The following is a 27088-nucleotide window of genomic DNA, read 5'->3' as shown; positions in this document are numbered from 1 at the left end:
CTAGGCCACGCCTCGTCAAGTTGCTTTGCCACATAGCAGGAACCGAACAAAATCGTTCCTTCCTTTTTTTTCTGATCATGTGGGCTGAGTAACAAGTGTTTGTTCCGGTTGTCGAGCTGTCTGCAAAGTACGCCAGCCGGGTGGTCGACTGATTGAGAAATCACAATAATTGATTTTCTTTTCGTCTCGGTGCCAACAACCGCGCAGCGTAATGTACATTAGAGATCGCTGTATATAGATAACAGGGTCTTGAGAGATACACACAGTGCGCCATCAAAACCCTTCCATTCCACTAACACAGCCCAGGCCAGTCATTTCATCACAGCGTATGAATACAAACTGATCATACTTACCAGACTTGGTTACAGTGCACCGATACGAGACAAAGAAAGCACGCGAAACTTTCCGGCGCAAGTTTTTGATACAGGTGAAAAGAGACAAGTTTTCATACAGACAAGAAGCCTGAAGTAGGTTCGTCCTGCTACAGATTTACCATGTTATTTTGAATGGGGAAGACGAGCAGAGAAACTGAACAATAAATTGGCAGACTTGACTGTAGCTGACGCTTGCGTAATGCGAAACAGTCATGACCTGTAGAGAATGGCTGTATGAATACTGTAACTGTTGTGTAGCGAATGGTCACGTTGAGATTATGTGGCGTAGTGTTTATATTTAATATAAGTAATGGAGAATGTCTTTCTTGCAAGATATGAGATGGAAAGCAAACTATAACCGAGAACCACGGGCCCAGTGCACAACGTCACAAAGAGAAAGAGAAGCGGTCTAGCAATTGTCGCCTAAAAGGGACATCATGTCTCACCTGCTTAAAGAGCACAGATAAAGAATGAAAAAAGGAGATAAAAGAAAGCAAAATGGAGAGGAAGGCACCTCACAACACATCACACAGTCGCGCGCAGAGTACCGTCATTACGGGCGAGAGTCTAGTACCGTGGTTCATAAAAATTTCAGGGCAGCTTTGAGCGCATCATATAGAGTTGAAGCACGACCGTTTGGACACATCAGCAGGCACAGTTCGAGTAAGATTAATTCATGGGAACTTGCTCAGCAGCACACAGCGAGAACTGAGTAATGTTCAACATTCTAGCAGTAAGTGCTTAAACGTTTTGCTGTAACATGCACGAACAAAGCACGGAGGGCTCGGCGCACGTCCTTGTCGGTGAAGGCGATGCACGACACTGCCAAACCCAATGGGTAACTTGAGCAGTGGAGACATGCTGCGGCGAGATTAAGCACAGCCAGAGATACCTAGTGGCCCATACACATTCGCCTCAGTGCACATACACAATGCACATGCCCAATCGCCCCTGTGGCACATGATTTTAGACTGCACATCACCGGGATCGGCCCAGCAAAACAAAGAGATGCCCCGCCAGCCCGCGCACCTTTATGTAAAAACGTTGCTGCACCTGAGGAAGAATGCTCCGCATTGATTAACCAACCACGCCCCTCAAACCCCGTAAACACACTCTCTGCGAACTAAGCACAATGTCTCGTTGTAAATCATGTGTATTACAAGCGGGGGCAAGATATTGTGGCCCATGGTAGCACGTGGCAAGAGGCTCGAGTGACAAGTGCAAAGTTCTAGCCAGCGACATCTAACGGTATACGCACCTGGTGTCACTGGCGCTCGCGCTCTATCTGGCTAGCAAACATGGCAGTTATCGCACTTCCGGCAGTCACCTTTCAATTGCAAATTGCTGCAAGCCACACTCCTGCTGCACTAGTGACCGGACTTTCATACAGTTGGGGTAATCTTGAGCTAATGCTAACGCATTTCGTAGCATTTCCACTGAATCCAAAAGGAAATTGTCTGCGCAGTGCTTCTGAAACGCGTGCGCCGTGAAAGCAACAGCATCTGTTTATCTATTCTCGGCTGTTTAAAAGGCGCGTCATTGGAGAGGCAAACTCATCCCTTGCAGTTATTTCCAAGGCTTCAAAGGTGACGGCCGGAAGTTCGATAATTACCATGCTTGCGGGTTATATAGGACGCGAACGCCATTCTCAGCATTAAGCGCCTGCCATCAGCTGTTGCTGGCTACATCTTGCCACGCGCTCCGTGGGCCACGATATTTTGTCCCCGCCTGCGCCTAACAAGACCTAAAACGTCTTGGTTGAGAGCAAGACACTGTCGGGGCGTCTCGAATGCGCGCCACGTACATCAAACCTCCAACTGTGAGCTCGACGTCGGCCTCAGGACAAAAATTAAATGCTCCGATTTTACGTGCCAAAACGACGATCCGATTATGAGGCACGTCGTAGTGGGAGGGGGGAGGGGCTATAGATTAATGTTGACCACCTGCGGTTATTCGGCGGGCACGCAATGCACAGTACACTAGCGTTTTTGCATTCCGCCCCTATTGAAATGAGGTCGCCGCGGTCGAAATCGAACCCGCGACCTTAACCTCAACAGCGCAACGCCATAGCCACTGGCCTACTTCGGCGGGTCTGCCTCAGGGCGATCCTAGAGGACGTATTATAAGGCGACTGAAAGAGGAGGTTGTGTCGGACACGCTGTGCTGTTTATTTGATTTGATATCAACGCCGCGTCACACGTCATAACAGTGCAGTTCTCCGAGTCCTAATTATTCGATCAAGCAGGACCTTTTGCCCATGCTCTCTGTACAAGCGGCTACATCTCACTGATCAGCTGGCGAGCGTGGGCTTATATCGGCAGACAAAACAAATTTATAATTTTATTATGTGAAGCACCGCCGCTTGTTTACCGCCAATTTATAAGGGCACCCCAATAAGATCACGCGCAAACACATACACACACACACACACACACACACACACATACATACATACATACATACATACATACATACATACATACATACATACATACATACATACATACATACACACACACACACACATACATACATACGTACATTGCCACAACGCCATTTAATCAAATTTTCCCTTGGTCGGCGTTGTAGCTGGCCTTCCTTTATATTTTGCTGGAAGATGCCATGATAAAGCTCCGAGTGGTTGTGCTATTGTGGACATCGGCGGATTCCGCCACATTATCAAATTCTTCATATTGTCAGCCATTACAGAAGTTGACAATGTGGTGGATTTCGTCAATATCCAGTACAGTACCCTGGTATGCAACGACATATTACCTTTATCTGGAGGTGGAATGCCCATCGGTGTTTCCTGCACAATAAGAAAATGCACCAACTGTATCTTGCTTCAGAAAAAGGCAACATTGTTTAACATGCTTCAAAAACTAAAGGAAAGCTGCGATATACACTGTGATTTATTGTGCTTTCACAGCGAAGCAAGCAGCTTGGAAAGGTACTTGAGCGGTTTATTTAATTTGATTAAATTAGCTTAAATTCATCCATTCGGTTCGCAAAACGGCGAAGAAAACGGGCTCAGTCCCCATTGCACTATTTCTAAAAGCGACCAAGCTGCAGCCTTTCTATTATTAATAGCCAACGATGTAAGAAAACTGTGTTCAAGAATCATCGCGTTCGGTTTGCACGTCGCACTTTCAAAAACAAGCGATCTAGCCCTGGACAAAATGTAGAATTCCGGCAATTACACGCACGTAAGTAGTGTAGCGACACACCGTATTGCCACCGCCGGAATGCGTCTTGTATGAGGCGTACATGAAGCCGGTTTCCTCTCTCGCGCTTCCCCCTGAACACGCTGCGCCGTCTTGCGGCGCCACCGTGAAATGTATGCGTAACGCCTTTGTGAATATATATTCAGAGAAGGTTGTCTCAATAGACATGTCGCGGATCCCATTTTGCCTAGCGCCACAGAAATTTTTAATGATTTTTATGCCACTGAAGAGCGGCCCATACCCAGTGGCGCACACACAGTGACTCAAGTCCGCGCGAAAGAGGCCCACTGAAGAGTGGCCAAAACCCAGTTGCACATACTCAGCAGTGCACACCCAAAAAACCCAAGTTAGTCCGATGGTTTGTTTGGAACCCTGTTCCTTCAGCAGAGCAGCCCAGTGCTGTACTTATCAAACCATCGATGTTACCCAGTGAGCCAAGTCGGCGAGAAGACAGTTACAGAGATAAACATAAATATAGGCTGAAAGATAGTGCCCTATATAAGGTCGAAGTTTTCAAAGAATGCTAACCGCATTAAAAATGCCACTAATGACAAAGAATTTTAAAGACCACCTGGGTATTTTGAGAAGATGTGTTTTATGTCGATAGCACTGAAGAAGATGGCTCGAGATTGTTTTCGGATGTGCTCAACAGTACTGCGTCAGCTTGCGTGAGAGTTTCATGACATGTATACGTATTCATGAATGAAGACAGCATGGCAGTGCAGCGTTAAGTGCCTGGCGTTTCGTGAAGTAGCCAGCTCGAATGTGGATGGAGCAACACATACCTGCATTGGTCAAATCACACAACGCGCTGCATATCTAACGACGAACTGCATGTCAAAACGAGAGTGTTTCCTGCCTTACATCTCGTGCCGACTACTTTAGCGTATAAGGAATGTGCGCGTGCCGATTTGTTCTAGGGCGCCCACAACCACTAATAGGTTCATTCATTCGCATTTGCACGGTATTCAACATCAACAATGCACCCCCATTACTAAGAAAGCAGGGTGCTACATAACTGTGAGAAACGCGGATAATAGCTTATACATTTTGGCCCACTTGTTCTGCAGCAAGAAAGAGGACACGCAAAAACAGATTTCTAGCTTAAAATTTTCCGATATGTCTGAGACAGCTTAGTGCCGTCGACGGAGATGCAACTCAGTAACGTTTATAAATATTATTGCTGTAAAATAATCGAGCGCATTTCATGCGCTGTTCTTTTGTACGACTGACGCAGTAGCAGCGCTTAACGTGCCATATCACCGAATGATAGCGTCCCACTTTAAATCACGCTAGCGCACCGCGCACGCACTGCTCAACATAGTAAAGCAGAACCGCGTGCTAGTTCATTTGAAATGGTTCGTGTTTAAAATGATGTCGATAACACATTACGGCAACACCAAATTTATCTTCAAGGACGTATCGCGAACTAATAGTCTGGAAGCACGATGCCATCTGCATTCACAAACAGCATTTGTTTGATTCTACACGCGTTAAACCCAATCCAAATCTCACTTCTTTTTTTTTTAATCGAAAGCATGCCCTTAGGCATAATACAAGAGATGTTAAAAACGCACGAACAGATTCGACTCATGCAAAAAATCAAGGAGTGAACGATGATGTAGTCCATGAATCCAGCGTTCAAGGTCGGGTGGGCGGCCAGGCCGAAGGCCTGTTGGCCGGAGGTGGCGGACACGGCTTAGATGTAGTCCTGGGCGCGTCCATAATAGGTATCTCACTGTCACATTTTGGATTTCTGTGTTGCAAAATGGGCTCGATGATCCGTAAGGACCATGGTACTGTTGTGGCCAGAGAGCGGTCACAGACGGGGTGAGCGCGACCCCGACACGTAGCCTCCTTAACGTACCCTCCTCTCGGCGGGTTAACCCACCAGGGAGCTCTGACCGACACGGAGGTATGAGAGCTCGTGTGGTACGTCGGAGGTTTTCCTTTTCCCGGATCAGTCGTCCACAGGCGTCTTCAGGAAAATGTGGAAGTGGGTATGTTGTAATCTGTGGGTGGGTTGCCATATCTGCTTCAAGGAGACCCGACAGGGCTGCTCGAGGCACCCACTGGACGCGTACGAGGATATTCGTAGTGGCAGCAAGACGGCGAATGCTATATGAGAATACACTGGACCGAGATACCCTACGTATGTCGTGGATGGCTTGAGTAGAGTCTGTGCGAATGATGAGTTGAGAGTATCGAGCATCTTGAACAGTAGGTAGCAACACGGCCAAACCATCTGGTATAGCAGCAAGCTCGGCAAGGTAGGCCGGTGGTGCAGGATCGGCAACATACGAGCACGTCTGGCCTGCCTCCGGTATCAATGGACACACGAGAGCTGTGTGAATCATGGTGCCATTAACACTGGCATCAGCGTATGCTACAAGAGTCGTATCGTCTTGATTGTCATCGGCGCGATGAAGGCGGGAAACATGGGCATTCGCCTGACGAGGAACCGGGGTATACAGACGACCAAGAGGCTTATTGTCACTTAATTGTACCCTTTTCCACGGAGCTACATCGGGTCTCGTAGATGCTGGATTGTCTATTTCGTGTCCCATGCACCGGGCCAGTGAAGCAGCCGAGCATAAATACGATGGCTTTAAGGCGCGCACGCATTTACGTTGGTGTACAAGTTCATCAATAGTGTTGAGTTGGTACTCGGCCTGTAGGATTGGCAACGGAGACGTGGTAGTCCCGTTATTGCCCGCATGGCTTCGTTATTAATGGCCTCAAGGCGAGCCCATTGTGCCTTCGTGAGATGATGAAACTGGGCTCTGTAGACGAGTCGTGGTTGCAATACAGAACGGACAAGAAGGCGAGCCCTGTTGGTGCTCGCTCCGCCAGATTTCTTCGCAATCCGATGTATCAACTGTATCGTTTCTGTGGCCTGTTGCTTTGCATTCTTGACCCATGGTGCCGCAGATCCGTAGGAATCCATTTCAAGGCCCAGTACACGGAGAGTTGAAGCTTCGTGTAATGGTTGCTGATCCAGAGTTAACTGAAGATGCCGGAGTGCCAGTAGACGGCGCACATACTTGTTCGCTACTGGCACGTACGTCGTCTTGACCAGTTGTGCGTCATGTTTAGGGCCTCTTGGAGCGCTTGTTCTTGGTGGAAGATTTCAGGATCAACTGACCAGACAGTGATGTCATCTGCGTACATTATGTACTGTGCGTTATGTATCGTGGCTAGCTTCCAAGCTAGTGGAAGGAGAGCAATATTGAAAAGGACTGGTGCAAGCACAGATCCTTCTGGGACACCCCGGTGTGCGACGAACTGACCTGCTGCTTGCCCAGCCAGGCGAATGGAGAAGGTGCGAGCGTACAGGAAGGCTTCGACGAATCTGCAGACACGGCTAGGGAACTGAAGCCAATGGAGAATTCCGACAATTGCTTCGTGACTCACATGGTCGTTCGCTTTACGAATATCCATTGCCAGAGTCGTGCGAATTCTTCGGGAGCGGCCTCCGATAAGAACCATAGAAGATAGGTACGCAAGGCCATCCTCTGCGCCTAGATGAGCACGGAACCCGATTTGGCCAGGATGGCACCATGAGTACCGCTTTAGCCACCATGTAATACGTGTCGCGAGCATACGCTCCATCAGCTTGCCTAACGTTGATGTTAGTGCTATTGGGCGCATATGAGCGATATTATCTTGGGGTTTTCCAGGTTTAGGAATAGGGACAATTTCTGCATGCCGCCAAGAATCGGGAATAACTCCTGAAGCCCAAGCTTCGTTTATGGCCCCCAACAGCACTTCGAGAAGCTTGCCTTCCGTGTTTTTATAAAGTTCATACGGTATGCCATCTGGTCCTAGTGCCTTGCATGGCTTGGACAGGTCGATTGGCGCTAAAAATTCCGCCATAGTGAAGGCAGCTTGTATACCCTCGATGTCGGAAAGTGTAGGCGGCGTGCATGCGTCCGCGGGAAGGCAGTTTTGAACAACGTAGGGAGGCGGTGCTGTGTCCAAAGCCGGAAAAAAGGTGTGGGCGACAGTTTCTGCGAATACTGCTGGTGTCTGGCCCGATGCTAACAAGGCGCAGGCTGCGGGCTCTGGAGGGCGCCGACCACGTTCCATTACTCGGAAAGTGCGCCAAATGGAGGCATTGGACGACGAAGGTCCGAGAGAAGAGCACTAGTCCATCCAGCGGCCACGTTCTAAGCGGTGTTCATGGCACCGAGCTACTGCAGTAAGGCATTGGGCCTCTAAGCGAAGGGTATTTGATGCAGCGTCACGTTCTGATGCAAGTTCTGCTTGGCGGCGCGACGCCCAGAGACGCAGAAGTTGCAAATCAGGAGCGGTTCGTGATTCATCAACCCATGACGTACGTGTCGCCTCAACTAATGCCGCCTTAAGACAATAGGACGGGTCCAGCATGAAATTGGATACATTGCTTTCTGATACCGCCCTGTATCGATCCCAGTCCACCACTCGACATAGTCGGCTGAGGCGGCCTGTTCCGCCCGAAGATAAGCCAAGGTGAATCGGATGATGGTCACTACCCCAGCAGTCGGGTTCACATGACCACGAGACGGTTGTCCTTCCTAGCCACCAAGATAAGTCCGGTGAGTGTGGTGGCGCGCGAGGGTGGTCACGCCGACGAGTAGGCACTGACACATTATTAAGCAGAGTGAATTGGGCGTCCATAAATGTGTCCACCACACATGTACCACGCGCACTGGAAATAGCGTATCGCCATGTGATGTGGGGCGCGTTAAAATCTCCTGCTACCATAATGGGGCAACCAGGATGTTTCTGTCGTAGGTGCGCCAGCCAGCCGAGACACAACCGAGCCGCACGACCGCTGTAGGGGCGGGCATAGTACGAAACGATGATAACGTCCGTGCGTTGTTTGCGAACCAAGATGGCCACGACTTCTTGTCATAGAGTACACCGCCGTGAACAATCAACGCGAGTCTGATGAGTGCATCTTACATACGCTGCAGCGTTTCCTGGAGGGACATCGGGCGTAGCACTCCTACATTGAAGGCGATGAGTATGCCACAAATCCTGGAATGGGCGGCACACGGTTGTATTCTTGACGCAGTAGAGCCCAAACACGCAGCTTCCCATACCTGAGACGCTGACGCAGTTCTTCGGCCTTCCCCGCGATGCCGCGACAGTTCCACTGTAAGATGCCTTCTGGCACACTTGAAGACGTAGCAGCCATCACAGATTAAGGTTGGCCAGTAGAACCGCGGTGAGATGCTGGAGCTGTTGCGCAACGAAGCGCAGGAGTTCTTGGGGTGAAAGAGGTTTCTACACAGATGCCGGGTTAGCCATATGAGCAGGACTAGACGTCGACGGCGAATGCGATGGCCGCGCTCCGTCATGACGACGCCGGAGCACTGTACGGCGTTCATTGAGACGTTGGATCTCCCTTTCAAGGTTGGCCAGGCGAGCGTCGATCTCGAACTCTTCGTCTGCCAAAGGAAGCGGCGTGTCTTCTGTCGATTCTGATGCCCGTTGCGGTCGTGAAGTGGACGACCCAACAGCTGCGCTATAGGTACGAGTGGCAGCACCACTTGTCTCTGTACTTGCTTTTGTCACCTAGCTAGCGTCCTCTTCCAGCGAGGCCAGAACGGCGTAACCGTTGTACGCAGGGACTTGTTTCATTGATGGAACTCGAGTGGTCCTTGCTGGCTGTCGAGAATGGCGTTGTCGAGCCTTCTTAGTGGCCTTCAACTTCGTAGGACACGTCGTGGAAGTGATGGCATGATCGTTTGTTTGGCATAGGCCGCATCTAAACGATGCCGGCGGTTCAGGCTCCATGGTGTCGTCCTTAGGTGGGTAGGGGCAGGATGATTTCATGTGTCCCTGTCTTAAGCATGAGTAGCAGTATACAACGGAAGGCTTGAACGGACGCGGGCGCAGTACGCAGCCGTAATACAGGATACGTTCAGGTGGGGAATTAGGACCTTCAAGCGTGATTAGGCACGTACGACCGCTGCCTAGGTAGCGAGCAGCCGCGAACTTGTGTGTGGGGCACGATAGTTCCTGCAGGAGTCTCCCGGGTTCTTTGTCAAGGTCAACGCCATTAACCACGTAACGTCTTAAATCGGTACCACTGGCGAGGTACGCCTGGACTGGAAGGACACATTCTTCCGAGACTTGTATTTGTTGCAGTTCTTCGAGTTTATAAACTAGTGCCATAGCAGACACCCATACTGAGACCGTATTAGTGGGTTTGTGTAGAGCAAAACGTTGAAATCGGGGAGTATCGAGGCAGGCGTCCAGGGCCGCTTGAATGATACGGTTGTGCAGAGTGGACATGTCATATCTAGCACGAGGCTTGATAACCACTTTGTACCACGATGTCGTTGGCGACTCCGGAGACGTGCGTGTCGGTCGTACAGGCAGGCCTTGTGATGAGCGAAGTCTTTTCGGGGCTGCTGGAGCTACATTTTCATCCGATGAAAGGCCAGTAGCTTCCTTCGTTCTCTTGGCGGAGGTGTGCGCCACGACAGCAGGGCTGTTCTGCTCCATGTTGGTGGTATCCATGCTCAAGGTACCGCCTTCACCTATTGCACTTGTCCCCACGGAGGAGATATTCCTGGCTTGGCTGGCAGTTGCATCGGTAACGTTCCGCTCTTTCGACGCAGCGGACAGCAGCTTGGATGCTCCGCGCCGGCGAGGCGAGTGTCGCGGGGGCGCTCGCACTCGCGAAGCCGCGCAAGAACTCGAGTTCGACGGCGCAGCAGGAGGGTGTAGATGACGACGTACCTTGTAGATAGGCGCCAGTAGTAATTACGAACCGCCAAAGCAATCCATAAACAACAGAGTTCCAGTAGCGGGTAAAAAAAAAGCAGCAAGCGGGGCGAAAATCCGGAGCTACGGAAAAACACGTCTTAGTGGAACGAGCGCTCAAATCTCGCTTCTCTACGGCGCTGTTTGAACTGCGTCAATAAAAAATATCACAAAATGCCCGCTTTGCTTCGTATCTTGAAGTTAGAATCACTACCATGTACAGTGTCCTAGCACCACTATAGCCAAATTTAACACGACGCTGTTCACAGAAACAAGAGAGTTGCATAGAAAGGTACGTACCATGAGACACAGCAGGGTCGTTTCGTTGGAGTAACGCATCAGGCAGGGCTGAAAAAATAGGTCATTCAATTGTTTTAAATTACACGTCCTACCTAACTAGCTAGCTATTTTTGCAAAATAGCTTATTCACTTTTTAAAACTGCATAGGGTGAGTTCTCATCTGTCCAACAACAAATTACATTCTAACACGAGACACGCGTGTGTATAAAATTATGGCCGAGAAAGTAATTGGCTATGACAGCACAGCACCACAGACTACGCCGTCTACTAAAGCATGAGATGATGATTCGCGTGAAGCACTTCCTCGGTTTATCGTCGCACAGGACGTCGGTGGCATGCGGCGTCGGCACCGCAGGCTGCTGCTGCTTGCTGCCTCGGGCAGCACGTACCGCTATGGTACATTATTACTCGCAGCGCGAAACTCGCAGGACAGCTCAGCGGCCTTCCATTGGACATTAATGCTTTCGGATTCACAACTCATAAGAAGTGCTTTGGTGGACGTCCTTGGATTTCTTCCACTGGTTAAAAAAATTACGTTCCCTCATCACACATGGGAGCCTTGTGACGGTGTGAACAACGGATATTGAATTTCTTTCTTCCATAGACTTAGAGAATCACATTTGTTTTTATATATGGTTGGTTGAAAGATAAAAAAATATTTAATCAGAGGAGAAGCGAAGACGTTGGCCGGAGGAGCGTGTCTCTGGTGTGGCACTTCCTACCGAGCCGAAGGGGAATGAAAACAGGAACCTTGGAGAGGATGAGTGCGAAGTGGTGATGGAGTAATACAGTGAGGTAATCACCTGCTAAGTGAACAGTCCGATAATCTTAGGTTGGTTTATATGCGTAGGTGTTTTGTTAATATGATTATTGTCGGCGAAGTGTGGAAAGTTCTGCCACTCAAGCAACGGATATCCCAGAACCTAGCCATAAAAGCCTATTTCATTTTGATTGCTTAATTTTATTGTTATTGATTGATATATTGCTTAATTTTATTGTTATTGATTGATAGATTGCTTAATTTTGTTGTTATTGATTGATATTTCGCCTACTTCATGCCCTTATTGGTAGGATGTTTTTCAGGCTTGCAGTATCATTTCCAATAAAAAACGAAAAGTGAGAGCAGCTGCGCAAAAAGAAAGAAAGAAAGAAAGAAAGAAAGAAAGAAAGAAAGAAAGAAAGAAAGAAAGAAAGAAAGAAAGAAAGAAAGGAAGAAAGAAAGAAAGAAACGAAGTTGCCGCAACATGGAACAAAACCAGCAGAACAAGTGATCAGACGACGGACAGCGATTCTTGCTCCGTGGAAGAGATGGGGAAATCCGCCGACATCAGGCCGATCCGGTGGACTCAAGACAGTGAGAATTAGGACAACGCTGGGAAAGGCCTTCGTTTCGCGGAATCTATAAAACAGGCTTATGAGAAAGAGGGCGAATACGACTTGAGATATGCGAACACTGCCACTAATGTTGACAGAATCAATCACTATACTTTTTTTTTTCTTTCACGACGTGGCATTCCACACTCCGCAGAAGACATACTTCAGTGTCCGTTTTAATGCAAAGCGCCAGAACGTCGTAGAAGCGTAATGCGCAGTGTCTTCAATTTTCTAAGTGTTTCGTCCCTCGTTACAGGTCGTGATGACGTCTTGTTACTGTCGCATAGTCGGAGCCCGCGGCACATTAGGCCGCGTTCACGTCTACTCGCCTCATCTTGAAAGCCGCACCGATTCGAATCGGTGAACTAACGGGGCACCAGATTCGGAACGCACGCACTTTCGACGGGGCTGCCTTATTTCGAAGGCACGCGCGTTATTCGTCGCAACTGAATAAAGGTCGTTCTCGTTTTCTGGAGGTGACAAAGTGATTGTTATGGGCAGCGACATAGCATTTTGTTTTCGCAATTTCGGGTAAAAAAGGAAGAAAAAGATCGCACAAGTATACGCGTATCGTACGAAACGACCTAAAGATTCTCACGCGCCCGCACGCATGCGCGTTTATCTTTCTTTCCAAACAGAAAGTGACGGGGGAGGGGGCGGGCACCATTTGAGCTACTGTAAATGACACAGTGGCAGTAAGCAAGAAAAAGAAAGAGGAAAACTCTACGGCGGGTCTCCACACGAAATCGTTCAATTTCACGGTCGGCCAGCGGCGCGCGGGGCCGTTCTCGCCTAACCTGCTTTCACAGCGTCCGCATAGCCCGCGCTCTTTCGCACTTACACCGGCCTCTCAATGATTACGGCGTTCTGCAGTTGAACACGAGGCCGCGGGGTTCGATTCTCTATACCGGCCGCTGCATTCCGGTGGGACCGGAAAGGAAAGCATTTGGATCGCATTTGCAGAAGCCTACGCTGTCATAACCAAGGTTATGGTTAAACCATTCTGGTTATGGTTTTGGTTATGGTTATGCTTATGGTTTGGTTAAACGGAGCACTCCACCATACAGCCTATCACAACGCGTGCAGCTTCAGAATGTCTTCGACGAAATCGCCATCTTCATTATTATCAAGCGATTTTGCGGACAGTGCAAGACGAAGGCCTTTCTCTAACTCCGTCACTCCTGGCTTCCATCAGCTACATCCTCTGCCTCCATGACCCAATTACTTCGCGCCACCTGATTATCTGTCGTCATCGAGTGCATTTTCCTTGCACTTGGAACCAATTCTGGGACTCAATAGACCACGCTTGGTATTACAGGACTTGCCCAGCACCTGACGCGGTAGCCCAGCGGCTGTAGCGCTGTGCTGTTGAGCACGTGGTCCCGAGTTCGATACCGGCTACGAAGGCCGCGTGTCGATGAGGGTGAAAAGCAATAATAGTCGTGTACTCAAGATTTGAGTCTATGTTAAAAAAATTACCGACGATTACGTTACTTCCTAATGCGAAATTTGAGCGCAGCAAATGAGCTGTTTCACCTTTTCGATAGATTGAGGCAAAGAAATCGAGCAACACATGTATGCGCTATCACAAATTTTTTTTTATTTTTCACACGTATTCCTTTAACAAAGACTCCACTAACAGTTCTTGACAGTCATGAAGGAAGCTTTGTGGTCGGAGAAATAGACTGATATATGTTCGACTTGGTACACCAATGCTTGATTCTCAAAGACGAGACTATACAAGTGCCTCGCGAGGTTGTCACAGCCGTGGGACGCGTTACGAGCGAGAGGAACGGGATGTTCTCCCGCATAAGTGTTAGGAAATTGCTGTTTGTCTTTATGTCAACATTAAAGTCCCCCACTACTAACATCGGTGTGGATCGATGGACGGTTAATGCGAGTTGCAGGAAGTGCACGACGTCTTTCGTGAGTGCGGTAGGGGCGAAGTAGGCAGCTACTACCAGCGAGCCGTTGGGCAACTTTGCGGCGCACAGTTCGCCAACTTCAAAGTTCGAGCCGGCGCTTTGACAACCGGAGACTCGCAGGAAGAGGTGGGAGGGGGGCGGCGTGTACACCCAGCGGCAAACGATGGGGGCAGAAGCGCGTGCAGCAAGCGGACAACACGATAAAGGGAGGAGGGAAGAGATAGCAGCTACTGACTGATGCCGCTGACGCCGATAGTGAGTCAACCCCAGCTGCGGAGTTGGTTTCAGGGACAACGCCGCCGATGCCGACACAAACAATATGATACCCTCGCTTCCGCAGCGCTAAGAACCAGGGGGGGGGGGGAACCCTTTCCTCCTCTTTCTGCATGGCGGCGACGGTGTTCTATGCAGTCACGTTATCTTGACTCTCTAGCGGCGTCAGCGGCATCCAGCGGTATCAGTCGGTCGCTGCTAGCGCTGGGGGGATGAAAGGGGGGCGGAGCTGGTTACGAGGCCGACGACAACGCCGACGACGACGCGAAACCCAGGAACGGACGCCAAAGAGCTGCGCTCTAAAACAGCAGGTGCTCAAAATTAATCCCGAGTCCCCTGCTACGGCTTGCCTTATAATCGCATCGTAATTTTGTCCCGTAAAACCACTAATATAATTATTTTTGGGTGTGTGACTTGACCAACTCCACTTCCTCCTCTTAATCTCTAGTGTAATACTGGCTACGCCAATTTACTCTCTAATCCTCATGACTGTTTTCCTTTCCCTTAACGTTACGCCCACCAGTTCTGTTCCGTTGGCCGTTACGCGGTCCTTAGCTTCTCCTCAAGCTTCTTCGTTATACTCTGAATTTCAGTGTCATAAATAACCACAGGGACAATGCACTGATTGAACATTTTTTTTTTTCTGTGATATCGGGAAGCTAGCAGTCACGACTTGGGAGTGCTTGTGCATGCGCTCAAACCCAATCATATTCGTCGGGCAGTTTCCTTCTCATGATAATGGTTCCCTGTAAATACTTGATAACGGTTCCCTGTAAATACTTGGCTCTGATAAATGAACTCTCGCACTGCATCAAAAGGATATCGCTGCCAATCCCAAACTCTTGGTTCCTTCGGACGCGTTCCGGAGGTGGCAGAATGCAAAAACCGCTCCCGTAAGGTGCATTGGGGGCACAGTTGAGGAATACCGCGTGGCTGAAACTAATCTGGAGCCTACCATTCCCTACAAAGCCACTTGCTTTACTTTTGAAACGTTAAACCCTAATCACCATGTTCATCATCCTACAGCTTACAGCGTGTCAAGCATTACGAGGGGACGTTGGTTTCCCATCAAGAATGTCACGTTTGCATTTATAAAGAATATCCCAGATAGAAGTAACCTCGATGTTCAAGTTCAAGTTTATTCACATTTTCTTGCGTACATGATGAAAGCATCAGTGACATTATTACATTCGGTGGTCCCATAGGTATGAAACTGTTAGGGGCACCACCTAATACTGTACATGTCAAGTATAGATTGCAGCATGCTATAAAAGAAACACGTGAGCAATAAATATTGACAGAAAATCTAGGGGAAACGCAGTAGTGCTTAAGTGTTCCAACGCGAAAACACCCTTGTACTTAGATTTAGGTGCGTGTGAAAGAACCCCAAGTGGTCGAAATTTCCGGAGTCCCCCACTACGGCGTGCCTCATAATCAGAAAGTGGTTTTGGCACGTAAAACCCCATAATATTTATTTAAATTTTTTTAAGTGTTCCAACGTCAAAGCACCGTATATATGCATGCGCACAAAAGTTTGTATCGCCGAGAAGCCGAATCGCGAGATATGAAGCGTTTGATTCTTTTTTTTTAACTTTCTGGGCCCGCACGTAAAGATAACAAATGCAGCAGTCTTACCAAAAATTTGTCCAACTGGTGTTCCTGTGAATGTGAACAAGTGAAGTAGGCTTAATTATCGAGCAAGCCTCGAGTCTTCTTTTCGGCTCCATGAGAATAGACTACCATGACAGGGCGCCCGCTGTTGCCGACCGTACCAGTACCGCCCGCGTCTTTGTTCTAATCAAAACTAATCAACTAATCACAACTCAGTTATGATTACGTTGTTCCATTACAACGATTACTTTTTTCAGAGTATGTGAAGTTATCACATCGGATTTTGTAGCCTCTACTGATTTTCGGAGAGCAGCCCAATAAAACCAAGGTTTGGAATATCTCCTCACAGCCGAGTGAAAGCAATTTTGCAGAGATAAAATGCTGCACATTGCGTGCATGTACGCCAACGTATGCAGCTATGGTGCAAAGCAAACATGGACTGCACATTTCGGGGTAACGACACGGTTCTAACGCATGAGTTATATTGTAGTTTCTTCACAATTTCTTTTTTTTTGCGATTCCTGCACGTGTCTTCTCACGAAGCCAGTAGGTAGTGTGTCTATAGCTAAAAAGGAACAATTTCTGCTCTTGTAAACAAGAAATTAAATGTATGTTCTAAAGCAGCACAAAAAAACATTAGAAATATGCTATGTGTGTATGACGCGATATATTGAGGAGAAAGAGTAAAGCGAACCAATGTGGTTAACAATTTTTCTGGGTTACAGCAACATAACGCCAACAGAAAATGAAGCCAGAAGGGCATAAAAGAGTTGAACTTACTTTTGCTTGAAATGTAGAAATAGCAAGGCAACTTAATACTCATTGCAGGTGGGAGCCAAACCCACATTTTCTTCACGCGTGCGATGTTCAGCCATTGTGATGCCTCAACCACCATCCACCCGTTCCCTTTATTTTTGTATTTGTGCATGTGTACTAGATCTAGCTCTGGTAGTTATGTCAGCGGTACTTACGGCCGAGACGGCAGATGACACCTTTTAATGTACAAGCGCTATGTATAGCACCTGCCCCTAAGGCAGGAAAGCGGCGACTAAACACTCGTAAGTACTTATGGATCTACTTCTCCGAGCAAAGCAGACATTAGTCTAGGAGTGTACTCACTATATTGGTATCGTAGTAGGCATCTTCTCTGTCACAATTTTCTTTGCTCTTCGCCAACTGCGTAAACGTGGACATTGTTAAAAATACCACTACCAGCCGTTTTGACAGCAACACTGAAAAATGTGAAGTAACCAAGCTTTCTTTTTTTTAATAGAAAAAGAAGTGCTTCGTAAAGCTGTCATTCACCGTATGGTGAATAGTGCTCGGCCTGAAGTCGAACTCTGCAATTTTCACAACTCATATCAGCTGAGCCTTCTCACACATATTTAATACATTTAAATGACTATACTTATGAATGACAAAGAAGACGGAACAAAATCTGATTCATAATGTTTTTTTCAGCTGCTCCTTCATTTTCCTTCCTGCCAACCAAAGAACCCAAAACTTGTCTCTTTGCAGCAATAAAAAAAATCGGCAGAACGCATCTCACTATGAGTTCCGACGGTGATGCTTTTATCATTGAAGCAATGTAGCGATAGAACATATTGCCACCGTCGAAACTAGTCATGTGTGAGGCATGTACTGAAGCAGGATACCTCTTTCGCGTTTCCTTAAGAACAGTCGGCACCATCTAGCGGCACCATCCCGAAGCCTGCGCATGGCCTCCGAAATGCACGGTGCGCCGGTGCGTGCGAACGCTTAGAGACTCGTCATGCGGCGACCGGGCTTATCTCGCGCTTGTTTTAAGCATGCAGCGCCAACTAATGGCACTGCCGAGAAATCTGCGTGCTAATTGTTCCCTCGCTTGCTGCAGATTCAGTGCCACATGCTCATCTTCCCAAGTTGTCCCGAGCTTCTTTTAAGAGCGGCACATATAGTGCATTTGGGGCGCAGCCTGCTAATGCGTCGGGTTGCCGTCGTCGAGGAAACCTTGTGACATAGGCTCCATTCCACTGAGCATCGAACATCAAGGAAATTTAAAGGATATATTTTTTTCGTCAGTGTAAAGGACTACTTTCCAAGTAGCACATGCCTAGTTATCCAAGTTGGAATCAAAGGTTCATTTAGGAGCGCCACGCAGCTACTAGCACATATCCAGTGACCCAAATTTGCCATCAAAGATGTTCAGTGCAGACCAGCACAGACATAGTGGCGCATACCCAGTGCTACAACTCGGCATCAAGGGGTTTCTTCGAACAGCGGCGCCTACCCATTCCCGCGTCTACAGTGACCCTTGTCAACGTGGAAGAGGTTCGTGGAAGACATTGCAACGCACTCAGTTTCTCAAATTGGACCAAAGGTTGGCTTCGAATCCTGTTCTCTCAGAACAGCAGCCCTATGCTCTAACCGTTCGACTATAAGCTACACAGTGATATAGGTAGGCAAGAAAATGGTAAGGTACATAGATAGCCTCCGGCATGTCCGCGAAGTACCCTACTAATGCGAACGCCTTAACAAGCCCGTATTCCGATTCTAAATTTAACCTAGTCATCAACATGTCACGGAGAATGACCCGAGAGCGACTGAAAGATTCTATCAGCGCCATTGACGCTATTGGCGGCGAGGAGTTACGGAGTCGCCGTCTATCGGAAGCGCCACCCTTGCCTAGTATGAGGGATCAGGCGGCGCGCTCCTCATAGGTTTCGCTTACGGTGCTTAATAAAAACACCACGCGGCAGCCCTCTTGGACATTTATGTAGGTACTCTCAAAACGAGAGAAGGTCTTGACTGTCGATATAATAATGCTGGGCAAACTGAAAGCACAGAATCGTTTACAGACGCTATCTCTTTACCGAATACGTACAGTGAACGCCACTGCGCATGGTCGCCGCGATGGAGTCTCCCGAACCGGCTTCTTGCGTGAAAGGTAGGCAAACGCTGAGAGCAAACTATGTGAAATATGTTCTTACAGTGGGCTGTCTGTATAACCAAATGGAGCATAACAGAATAAAGCCTCAATGCAGCGATCGCAAGGGTTCGCATCGACCGACCGCGCGTCTGCATGCATGCCCACGCACAATGTTTTGCTTTCGCTGTGAGCGCGTTTTCGCACCGTGCCGTGAGCTTCAAGCCGCAGCGTGTGAGCATTTGACAGCACACTAGCAATTACTGTTGAGTGGATGCTATCAGGACTGCTCAAAAATAATTTCGCCGTAGAGACTTGGACGCCTACGGCGACTGTGATGCGCCGTCGCGATGATTCAATCTTTTCTTGTCTTCGAAATTCTTGGACATTTCAATATTATTTCTCAAGTTGCGTCGCACTGTATGTTTATCAGTCTTATCAGCGAGCGATTTCCCTCTGCTTCTTTGTCGTAATCCACTGCATTAATTCATAACACAAACATGACCATATGCTATCCCTTTTTTAATGCGCTTCTTACCGCTCCCCTTCCATTCTAGTGAACTTGCCAGAACCTAGCATCAACAAGTTCATAGATCTAATAAAGTGCCATGACATTAGCCGGGCAGCGGGCGCAGGCGAGTGTCTCAGTGCGCGTTTTCTGCTACTCACCGAACATCTCGCAGTCCCGGCGCCGTAGCAGAAATATTCCTCGCGTCTGTGCTTGCTGCATACCCGAGTTGCAGCCGATGGCTGTCTGCCAGTTCTAAGTTTCACCAGCGAAGCTTCACGCAGCTCCTTGACCTGTGGCTACGTGTGAATAAGGCTGACACCGGGCTCCATTGCGTACGTGCGGCATTGTGGCACGGAGCAGTAGCCTACCATGCTCCACGCCTCCAAAGGCAGCCACTACCTATTATAGTGCTTTCAAATGTTGTCAAGCAGACACCCAAGACGGTAAAGCCTCACCACTTAATCAGAACCGCCGCGCAGGTGGGACTTTAAACTTTCGTTTTCAGCTCGCTTCGCGCTTCCGAAGCAGCCGACGCAGCTGTTGTGTCCACGTGATCCCTCATGTCACGTCACGCCGACGGTGGCGCCAGCTTTTCCAGTGGTGGAGCTGGCCTCCAATAGCAATGAGTCAGTATGGGCACCAGGGTCAGCATCGTCAACATCAGAGTCATTAGGGTAGCATCAAGGACAGTATTGGCGCTGCAACTATGCATTACTGCGCTAGCGACATGGAAATCTGGATAAAATTCCTTAAAGCGTCTATGTAACCTTTCTTTTTATGTATCCTGAAGGTACGCTAAGATATGAGAATGGCCCTTTCCTGAGCTCCTGGAATGCACATTGTAAAGAGTGCTTTGAAAATACTGTCATGAATAGCAAAGACACACTTATACGCACTTACAGACATGCTACATGCTCCGACCGTGTGTATAGAATGCAAGAGTGCTCAAAACAGGCGCGAGGCATGCAACTCGATAACAAATTATAAGTTGACTACAGTAACAAACATAAGTTGACTACAGTGGAAACGTCAGACTCACCTTGGGAAAACAATACTCATCTTTACCCGTTGAGTTGCACCGGCCTGTAAAACATGAATGTGGCGTTATTGTGGAAATATTGTGAATATAACTTCCTGTCATACGAAACTGAGAAAACTACTTTACACCCTACGCAAGAACGGTGGCGCAGCCACTGACAACGATAGTGTTAAAGGTGTATTGAAAGGGATCCTGGAATCAGCTCATGTTATTCTTAGTGGTCTACAGGCGGCGGAAGCCGATCCCGCCGTGCATACACTCAGCTTATACTAGAGATGCTTATCGCAGCTCTCCAGTAATTAGCTGAGAAGGAATGTTATAAAGCTAGGTTTGGTTTGTGCACTTGAGACAGCAACAAAAGAACAGGCTGGTTAACATGCATTAACATGGCATACATCTTTTAGGACTTCTTCGCTGACCCAATAGCAGCCGATTTACGTGCCTTACGTGACATATAACCACGCTGGTGGCTTTAACCATTCACTAGGGTTGAGGATTGGGGGAGTTGGTATTACATTCTAATAATGGTGCAGCGAAACTTAGGAAGAAATAAGCCGCGAGCCGGCCACATGAAAGAACAGAGCGCCGAATTCCAGCTCAAATTAGAAGTCAGAGCCATGTTCTTTCATCTGGCCGGCTCGGCTTGTTTCATCCTCTCTATGTTGCGCTGTGCCAGTTTTAGAAGGCTTTAGCCCTGCCGCAAGCCCGCAGGGCCATGCCCCCTTTTTCCCGCATTCCCTTTCTCTCTCGCCATCGCCGCTCATTTCTTCTGTTATCGCCATTTTCCAGCAGCAGCCAACTCGCAGTCGGAGCAGCAACGAGGCATCCCTTCGTAGGAGGCCGTGCTGTGGAAGAGGCCATGGAGGCCAGCCCAGGGATACCCGTTTGTCCAGAAACTCTGGAACACCTCCTGCTGGCCTGCTCTGCTAACCTGCAGCACCGCGGTAGACTTCTGCAAGAGTTCCACCACCTGGGGCTCCCATGTTCACGACAGGAAGATATCCTCTTCCCCTGTCGTAATCAGCTACCAGCCTTCCTAAGTGTCGTCGAGTACCTCGACTCGTCGGGGCTCTCGGCCAGACTACAGGACATTTCTACAAAGACGGATGGCCTAACGGCCGTCCCACCACCTCGGGCTTCCTGATCGGCCCCTACGACCCTCTACCTTTCTCCCTCCTACCCTCTCTCTCTTTTCACCCCATCCCCTCCACCCCGCTGGCGCTGAGCCGTGCTCCCGCACTGGTTGCAGAAAATAGCGCTAGCCTTTTCTCCTTCCCCTCAAGAACCACTTCTCTCGCCATTTTCCGCCAGTGCTTAGCAGCAAGCAAGAGCATGCCCACGTAGACTGGCCTCTCTGCCTACCCTGCGAATAAGTTCTCTCTCTGAGGCAATAACGACAAAAATCATGAGGCATTCCCTTATGTGAAGGTGGATTACCAATGAAGCTGTTTAGCACATCACGCCGAGATGACAGGAAATTTTGAACAAAGGTACGAACATTTGTTGTCCTGATCGGTGGTCATCGTGGCGATAGGTGCGCGCACACATTCTTGTATTGCCTCTGTTATTAAATGCGTAAACCTTTCTATGCCTATGGTATGGTATAAAAAACTTTATTCAGGTCCCTCGGGTCGCACTTGATTCCTAGCCCGAAGCGGGCCACTCCCACGTTGGGACCGAAAGGCCTAGCCGCTCAGCCGCATCGTGGGCCCTATGGCCTGCCCATACCTGTATAGTTAACCAACGAGAAATTTGTCCGTCGCGTAAGACAATGAATGACTCATACCCTCGTGAGCAAGCAAAAGAATTATCCAGCTGTGAGTCCATTGATCTTGAAAATGGTGCCTATCGATAACTGATATAACGAAAATGCATATCCCAGTAATGAGACGTATAAGCTTTTGTACAGAATGAAGCGATTTTAATTGAAATGGGGGATATGAGCTTTTGCGCACGCAGATTTGTTGACGGACACGAAAAATCCACGGAGACCTAGCCATAAACAGCTTCGCTGTACAAAAAAAAAAGGTCTCGTACGAGGGACCCAGCTTCTGTATCGAGCGCTTTTATGTCCGTTCGCCATCTATGCCAGTTGTGTGTATGTTTCCTCCGTTCAAATTTTCTCACTTCGTCATCGCATACCATAGGTGGTCGCAAGTGCATTGCTAGGTGAAGTACAGAATTTATGACAACGTCATGACTTTAGAGTTCAGTATTCACCATCCATTAATTACCTTACCGACCTTACCCATATAGCCTGTCACGTTTCATGCTTCAAAAGTAGTATAGCGCTAGAGCAAAAAAGAACGAAAGCTGCACTTTCATGTAGCTTTTGCACCACTCCAGGAAGCTCGAACTTCAGCGTCACTGCACCTGGGACATGTTCCAGTTGTTGGCAATCTGACTTGTATAGTTCCCGGCCGCGCCAGTCATATTTCAACGGGGGCAAAATGCGATAATGCTCGTGTAGCGCGCATTGAGGACACATTAAAGAGCCAAAGGGGGTCGAAATTAATCTGGAGTCCCCCACTACGGCGTGCCTCACAATCAGATCTTGGTCCCGGCACGTAAAACCCCAGAACTTTCAATTTAAGCGGCATTTTATAGAAGTATGCTCTTATACTAACCGCACACAATATTGTTGGCGATCCTGAAGGCGAGCGCGAACTTGTTCATGCGCGCTGCACCGGCAAAGTCCTCGCGGTAGCCGCCTTTCCGGAGGATGTCGCCGATGCTCTTCTCAGCAGCTGCCGCGTGACCGCGGAGGTCGAAGGTCGACAGTACTAATCCAACGACGATGACGCAGACAATATGAGGAAAAAACCCTCTGAATCCCTGCTTGCAGTTGCGATAGAACTGCAGCAGCGGTCTCCGTCCGGTGCCGAGGAGGTGTTGTGAACTGAAATGAAGGAAAACTTAGCGCAATATTGGATGATTTTTGGGCAAATGAGAGTGCAATTCGAGTGATGGTGAAGTATGCGTCTTAGCTTGGATCACATTGTACTGTTTTTAAGAATATACACTCCCACCATCTTTTGTGCGCCCTTGAGTGAGTAATGTAGAATAGTAAGCTTAGATCATTGCTAGTTGTGCATACAATGTGAAACTATTTGTATATTTAAGTAATTCAAGTAGCCGAGTGCCTTCTTGGGTAAATCGGTCGCACTATTTTTTCGTCCTTTAAATGGCCTTGCATATACCAGGGCTGAAATTAACAAACCTTTTCAATAGTAAGAGCTTTTTTCTTTTCTTCATTGTCCAGCTTCCTCTGCTATTATATGTTCAGCCTCAGGATTGCCTGGCATTTGCTCTTACGAACAATACTAATGTGAGCCTTTCCGGGAAGACAGGCCCAGTTTACCGGTAAAAAGGGCCCCTAATGCTGTCCTCATTTCGCGAGTCCGGGTACTTGCTCACACCCGCAGGCAGCATCTCGTAATGCAAGTTTGGTGACTACAAGACGTTATCACACATTCGACATACCTAGAAAGGTATAAACGAGTTGCGCCTGTACATGAAAAGCTCAACAGGTTTCGAGTACGTTATTGCCAGTTACTTGTCGTTATTGTCAGAACCTTCAGAGGACAGAGCAGTAGCCTTAGTAGTCGTAGGCGGCGTGCATTTGTGGTTTTAGAAGAGCCAGTCAACGTGTTAGTGCGCGAGTAACTCCTAGAGAAGTCAAGTAACAGCGCGCCTTTCCTTTTGAATCTCTCTCTTTATAGACAGCCGCCACGGACAACGACCGCACATGACGTCACTTCACTAACCTGTTAAAACTAACCTGTCGAGAATGATAAGGTCACCTTTGACGAAGTACTATCGAGACGTTGACCAGCCTTTCTGAGGCACTTTATCCCTGTTTATTTCCTTTATATCACACCTAAGGGTGCAAAGAAATTCGTAGGCGTTCTATAATAAGCAGCCCTATGTTAACAAATCTGGTTTCTGGGCTAGTTGGTTCATGCTAATAAATCAATACTGGTAAGCGCAGCTTCAAGACGGGACAAGAGAGACACTGACGCACAGCACAAGCGAGTTGCGAGTTACGAGTAGCGCTTGTACTTTGCGTGGGCGTCTTTCTTTTGTCCCGTCTTTAAACTGCACTTACCAGTATTTATTTATTAGCAGCTGTGTGTTGAGCACCCCTCGTTACCTGTTTCTTCTCGATTCTCTTTACCTTCTCTCATTCTGAGTTGCACTAGTGTCAAGAAACCATCATGGAACTCGCCCGAACCGCCAGCTTTGTGAAGAATTGAGAGTACGGGGCTCCAGAGGGGGAGCTGCCTTCCCGATTTGTTTCATCCAGAAGCGGAGTCCAAAGATATCCGCTTTCACACATTATCTTACCAGGTACGTTTACACGCAGGTCGACCTGGGGCTGACATTTGGTAGTCAGGTTCGTGTAAACGTCAGTGGGCCAGGCTGAGAGAGCATTGGTGAGGGTAGGGCGAGCCTGCCTGCATGGAGTGGGTTGACTCACTGGACCGGCTTTGAAATAAGCATAAAAAGCACTAAACGAGGTGGCATCGGTCTTAGTCATGCCGACTCCTGAAACGGTCTCCTTGGTACATGACAGACAGCAGTCATGTTCTTAAATTATTATCAGTGAACTTATGAAAAAGGTTTGCAGTCACTGACCAAGTCAAACGAAAAGGAAGACGTACCGCGACTATTTTGAGACAAGAATTGAAAAGAAAGTTTCTCAGAAAGAAAGCTAATCAGAAGATTCTTTCCGCCGGCGCAGGCATTCCGTATGTTCGCGGGATAAGGGGAGCTTTGCCCCGCGTGTTTGTGAAGTATAACTTACGCATTGGGCACGTGCCAAATTCCAAGCTAAGGCATATCAACTTCCCTGGGGTTGTCCAGCGGATTCCTTGCGGCGGTTGCAACCAGGTCTTTATCGGCGAAACTGGCAAGTTCACACGGCAACTCAAGGAGCACCAGCGTGACGTCAGAATTGAAGGTATAGCTTCTAGTGTGCTTGCTGAGCATGTGCATACGTCCGGACATCACATTGATTGGGACAACGCGACAATTTTAGCCAAAGAACGAAATCTGACAACGCGGCTTCTTTTTGAGTCATCCTTCATCCAATCGACAACCGGGACCATGAACCGAGCAGCAGGAAGCATGCCAATAATCTACACTGAGTCATTACGTCAGAAACTTAGCCTTTATTATGCCACTACTCGTTTTGTCCGCCTCATTATGACCAAGGAACCTGTACGGGTTCCGAAACGTCTTTCTTTTCGCTTCACTCGGTCAGTGACTGTAAACCTTTTTCACTTCAATGCCCGACCAGACGAATTTTCTTCGAAACCTTGACAACTTATGTTATGCACACGCAGCCGGCATACACCTAAAGGAGGCCATCTTAAGCAGAAACGTCGCAAAGGGTGTGCGGCACGCGGTGCGGCGCCTCGACGCGTTCATGCCAGTGTTGCCTTTTTCCCGCGTTCACATTTATTGTCATCCATACTGAGCACGGGCAGAACAGTAGAAACCTGCAGTACTGTTCGAATAACGAAATTTCTGGATCGAATTGAATAAGAATTTTCAAGAAAACCTACCTTTAAATATCGAATCGAATATCGACTAATCCCAATTTTGAAAAAAAATGAAATGTTTAATGAAGCTTGTCCGGCAACAAAAGGCTTGCTTTCATCATTTGATACATGCAATGCCGTTACCAAGTGATTGTCAGGTGAACTGAGAAGCTTGTAAATGAGTGCGAAGCTAGTACGTTCACTCCTTGAGCATGATGACAAATAAAAGTAACGAGAAAGAAACAAAGAACCACCACGTCCCAGCCACGTGTGTAGCAGAGTGCAGTGCTCGTTGAACGAGCTAAAGACAATACTACAGCTCCTCGCACCATTTTGAAATAATTCAAACATGGTGCCATTGGTGGAACAATAAATTAATTTGCCTAAATCAAGGCAGCGAATTCATAGATTCATAGACGGCCAATAACTATTCCACATAAGCGACCTCCTCCGTGTGTTTGTTCAAGACGTCTGCGCAATGACGGCGGTCATGCTACGCCAGAATCATTGAAAAGAGCCTGCATTTGCTCCCCATCAGTCTCTCTTCCGGCCTTTCTCCCTCTGCCCCCTAGTCCTGGCAGAATCCAATCTAAATCTGACAAGATTATGGCGAAGAACACGAATACAACTTGGCTCGCGCTGTTAAAGCGACAGCGAAAGCCGAAGCAACAGCCGAAGCCACAGCCGATACCACAGCCAGAGCTATTTCAAGCACTACTGCGCACCACTGCGGAGTCCACAGCGCCGGCTCCTGACATACTGCCAGAAGAAGACTGGCAGGCGGTTGTGATACTCAGGTCTCTGATAAGTACTTTTCCGGTGCTCTTGCATAATCTGCATACTCCGTCCACGCGAAATTCAGTGCAAGTGCTGGATGCTCTCAATTCAGTCCATGCAAGTATTTAGTAAGCCCAATGGCAAACTTGCAGCCTTTTCTATTCGCACAGCAGTCAAAAAGGTCGCCGTTTACTCTCACAACATACTGCGATGTAATGCGACGTACTGCACACGACCACTGGCCCCAGGGTCATCCCAGGTGATTTCAACGCGCATCAATAGCTATGGGGAAGCACCAACATTGGCGTCAAACGGCAGAATGACGGGAGCCCAATGTATCTGCGGGGCACTTGCTTGGACTTGTCGTTCTTTTCGCGGCACTTTGCTGCCCGCAGTGCAGCACGCACAAACAGTGTTCACTCTCTCCCTCTTTCTACCACCACTTCCCGTTCGCCCAATGTACGGTAGCA

At 48.3% G+C, this 27088-nt stretch overlaps 1 protein-coding gene across 4 annotated transcripts in view; it reads right to left on the bottom strand.

The window, feature by feature from the left end:
- The window catches only part of LOC135915365 (uncharacterized), a 34849-nt gene that overhangs the window by 2747 nt on the left and 5014 nt on the right, over window positions 1-27088 (bottom strand). For 3 of the 4 annotated variants that reach the window (XM_065448395.1, XM_065448396.2, XM_070537348.1), the window contains exons 2-8: window positions 24643-24752; window positions 22923-23194; window positions 20296-20339; window positions 16960-17016; window positions 15865-15888; window positions 10658-10705; window positions 3150-3183 (exon numbers count right to left, since the gene is read on the bottom strand). In XM_065448395.1, coding sequence (XP_065304467.1) covers window positions 3150-3183; window positions 10658-10705; window positions 15865-15888; window positions 16960-17016; window positions 20296-20339; window positions 22923-23194; window positions 24643-24680 — 517 coding nt within the window. In that variant the 5' untranslated portion in view covers window positions 24681-24752. The remainder of the gene's footprint in view (window positions 1-3149; window positions 3184-10657; window positions 10706-15864; window positions 15889-16959; window positions 17017-20295; window positions 20340-22922; window positions 23195-24642; window positions 24753-27088) is intronic. The other variant, XM_065448397.1, reaches the window with a different exon arrangement.

This window comes from Dermacentor albipictus, chromosome 1, assembly GCF_038994185.2.
Source record: "Dermacentor albipictus isolate Rhodes 1998 colony chromosome 1, USDA_Dalb.pri_finalv2, whole genome shotgun sequence".
Taxonomy (NCBI): Eukaryota; Metazoa; Arthropoda; class Arachnida; order Ixodida; family Ixodidae; genus Dermacentor; species Dermacentor albipictus.
This window is presented reverse-complemented; position numbering and strand designations above follow the sequence as displayed.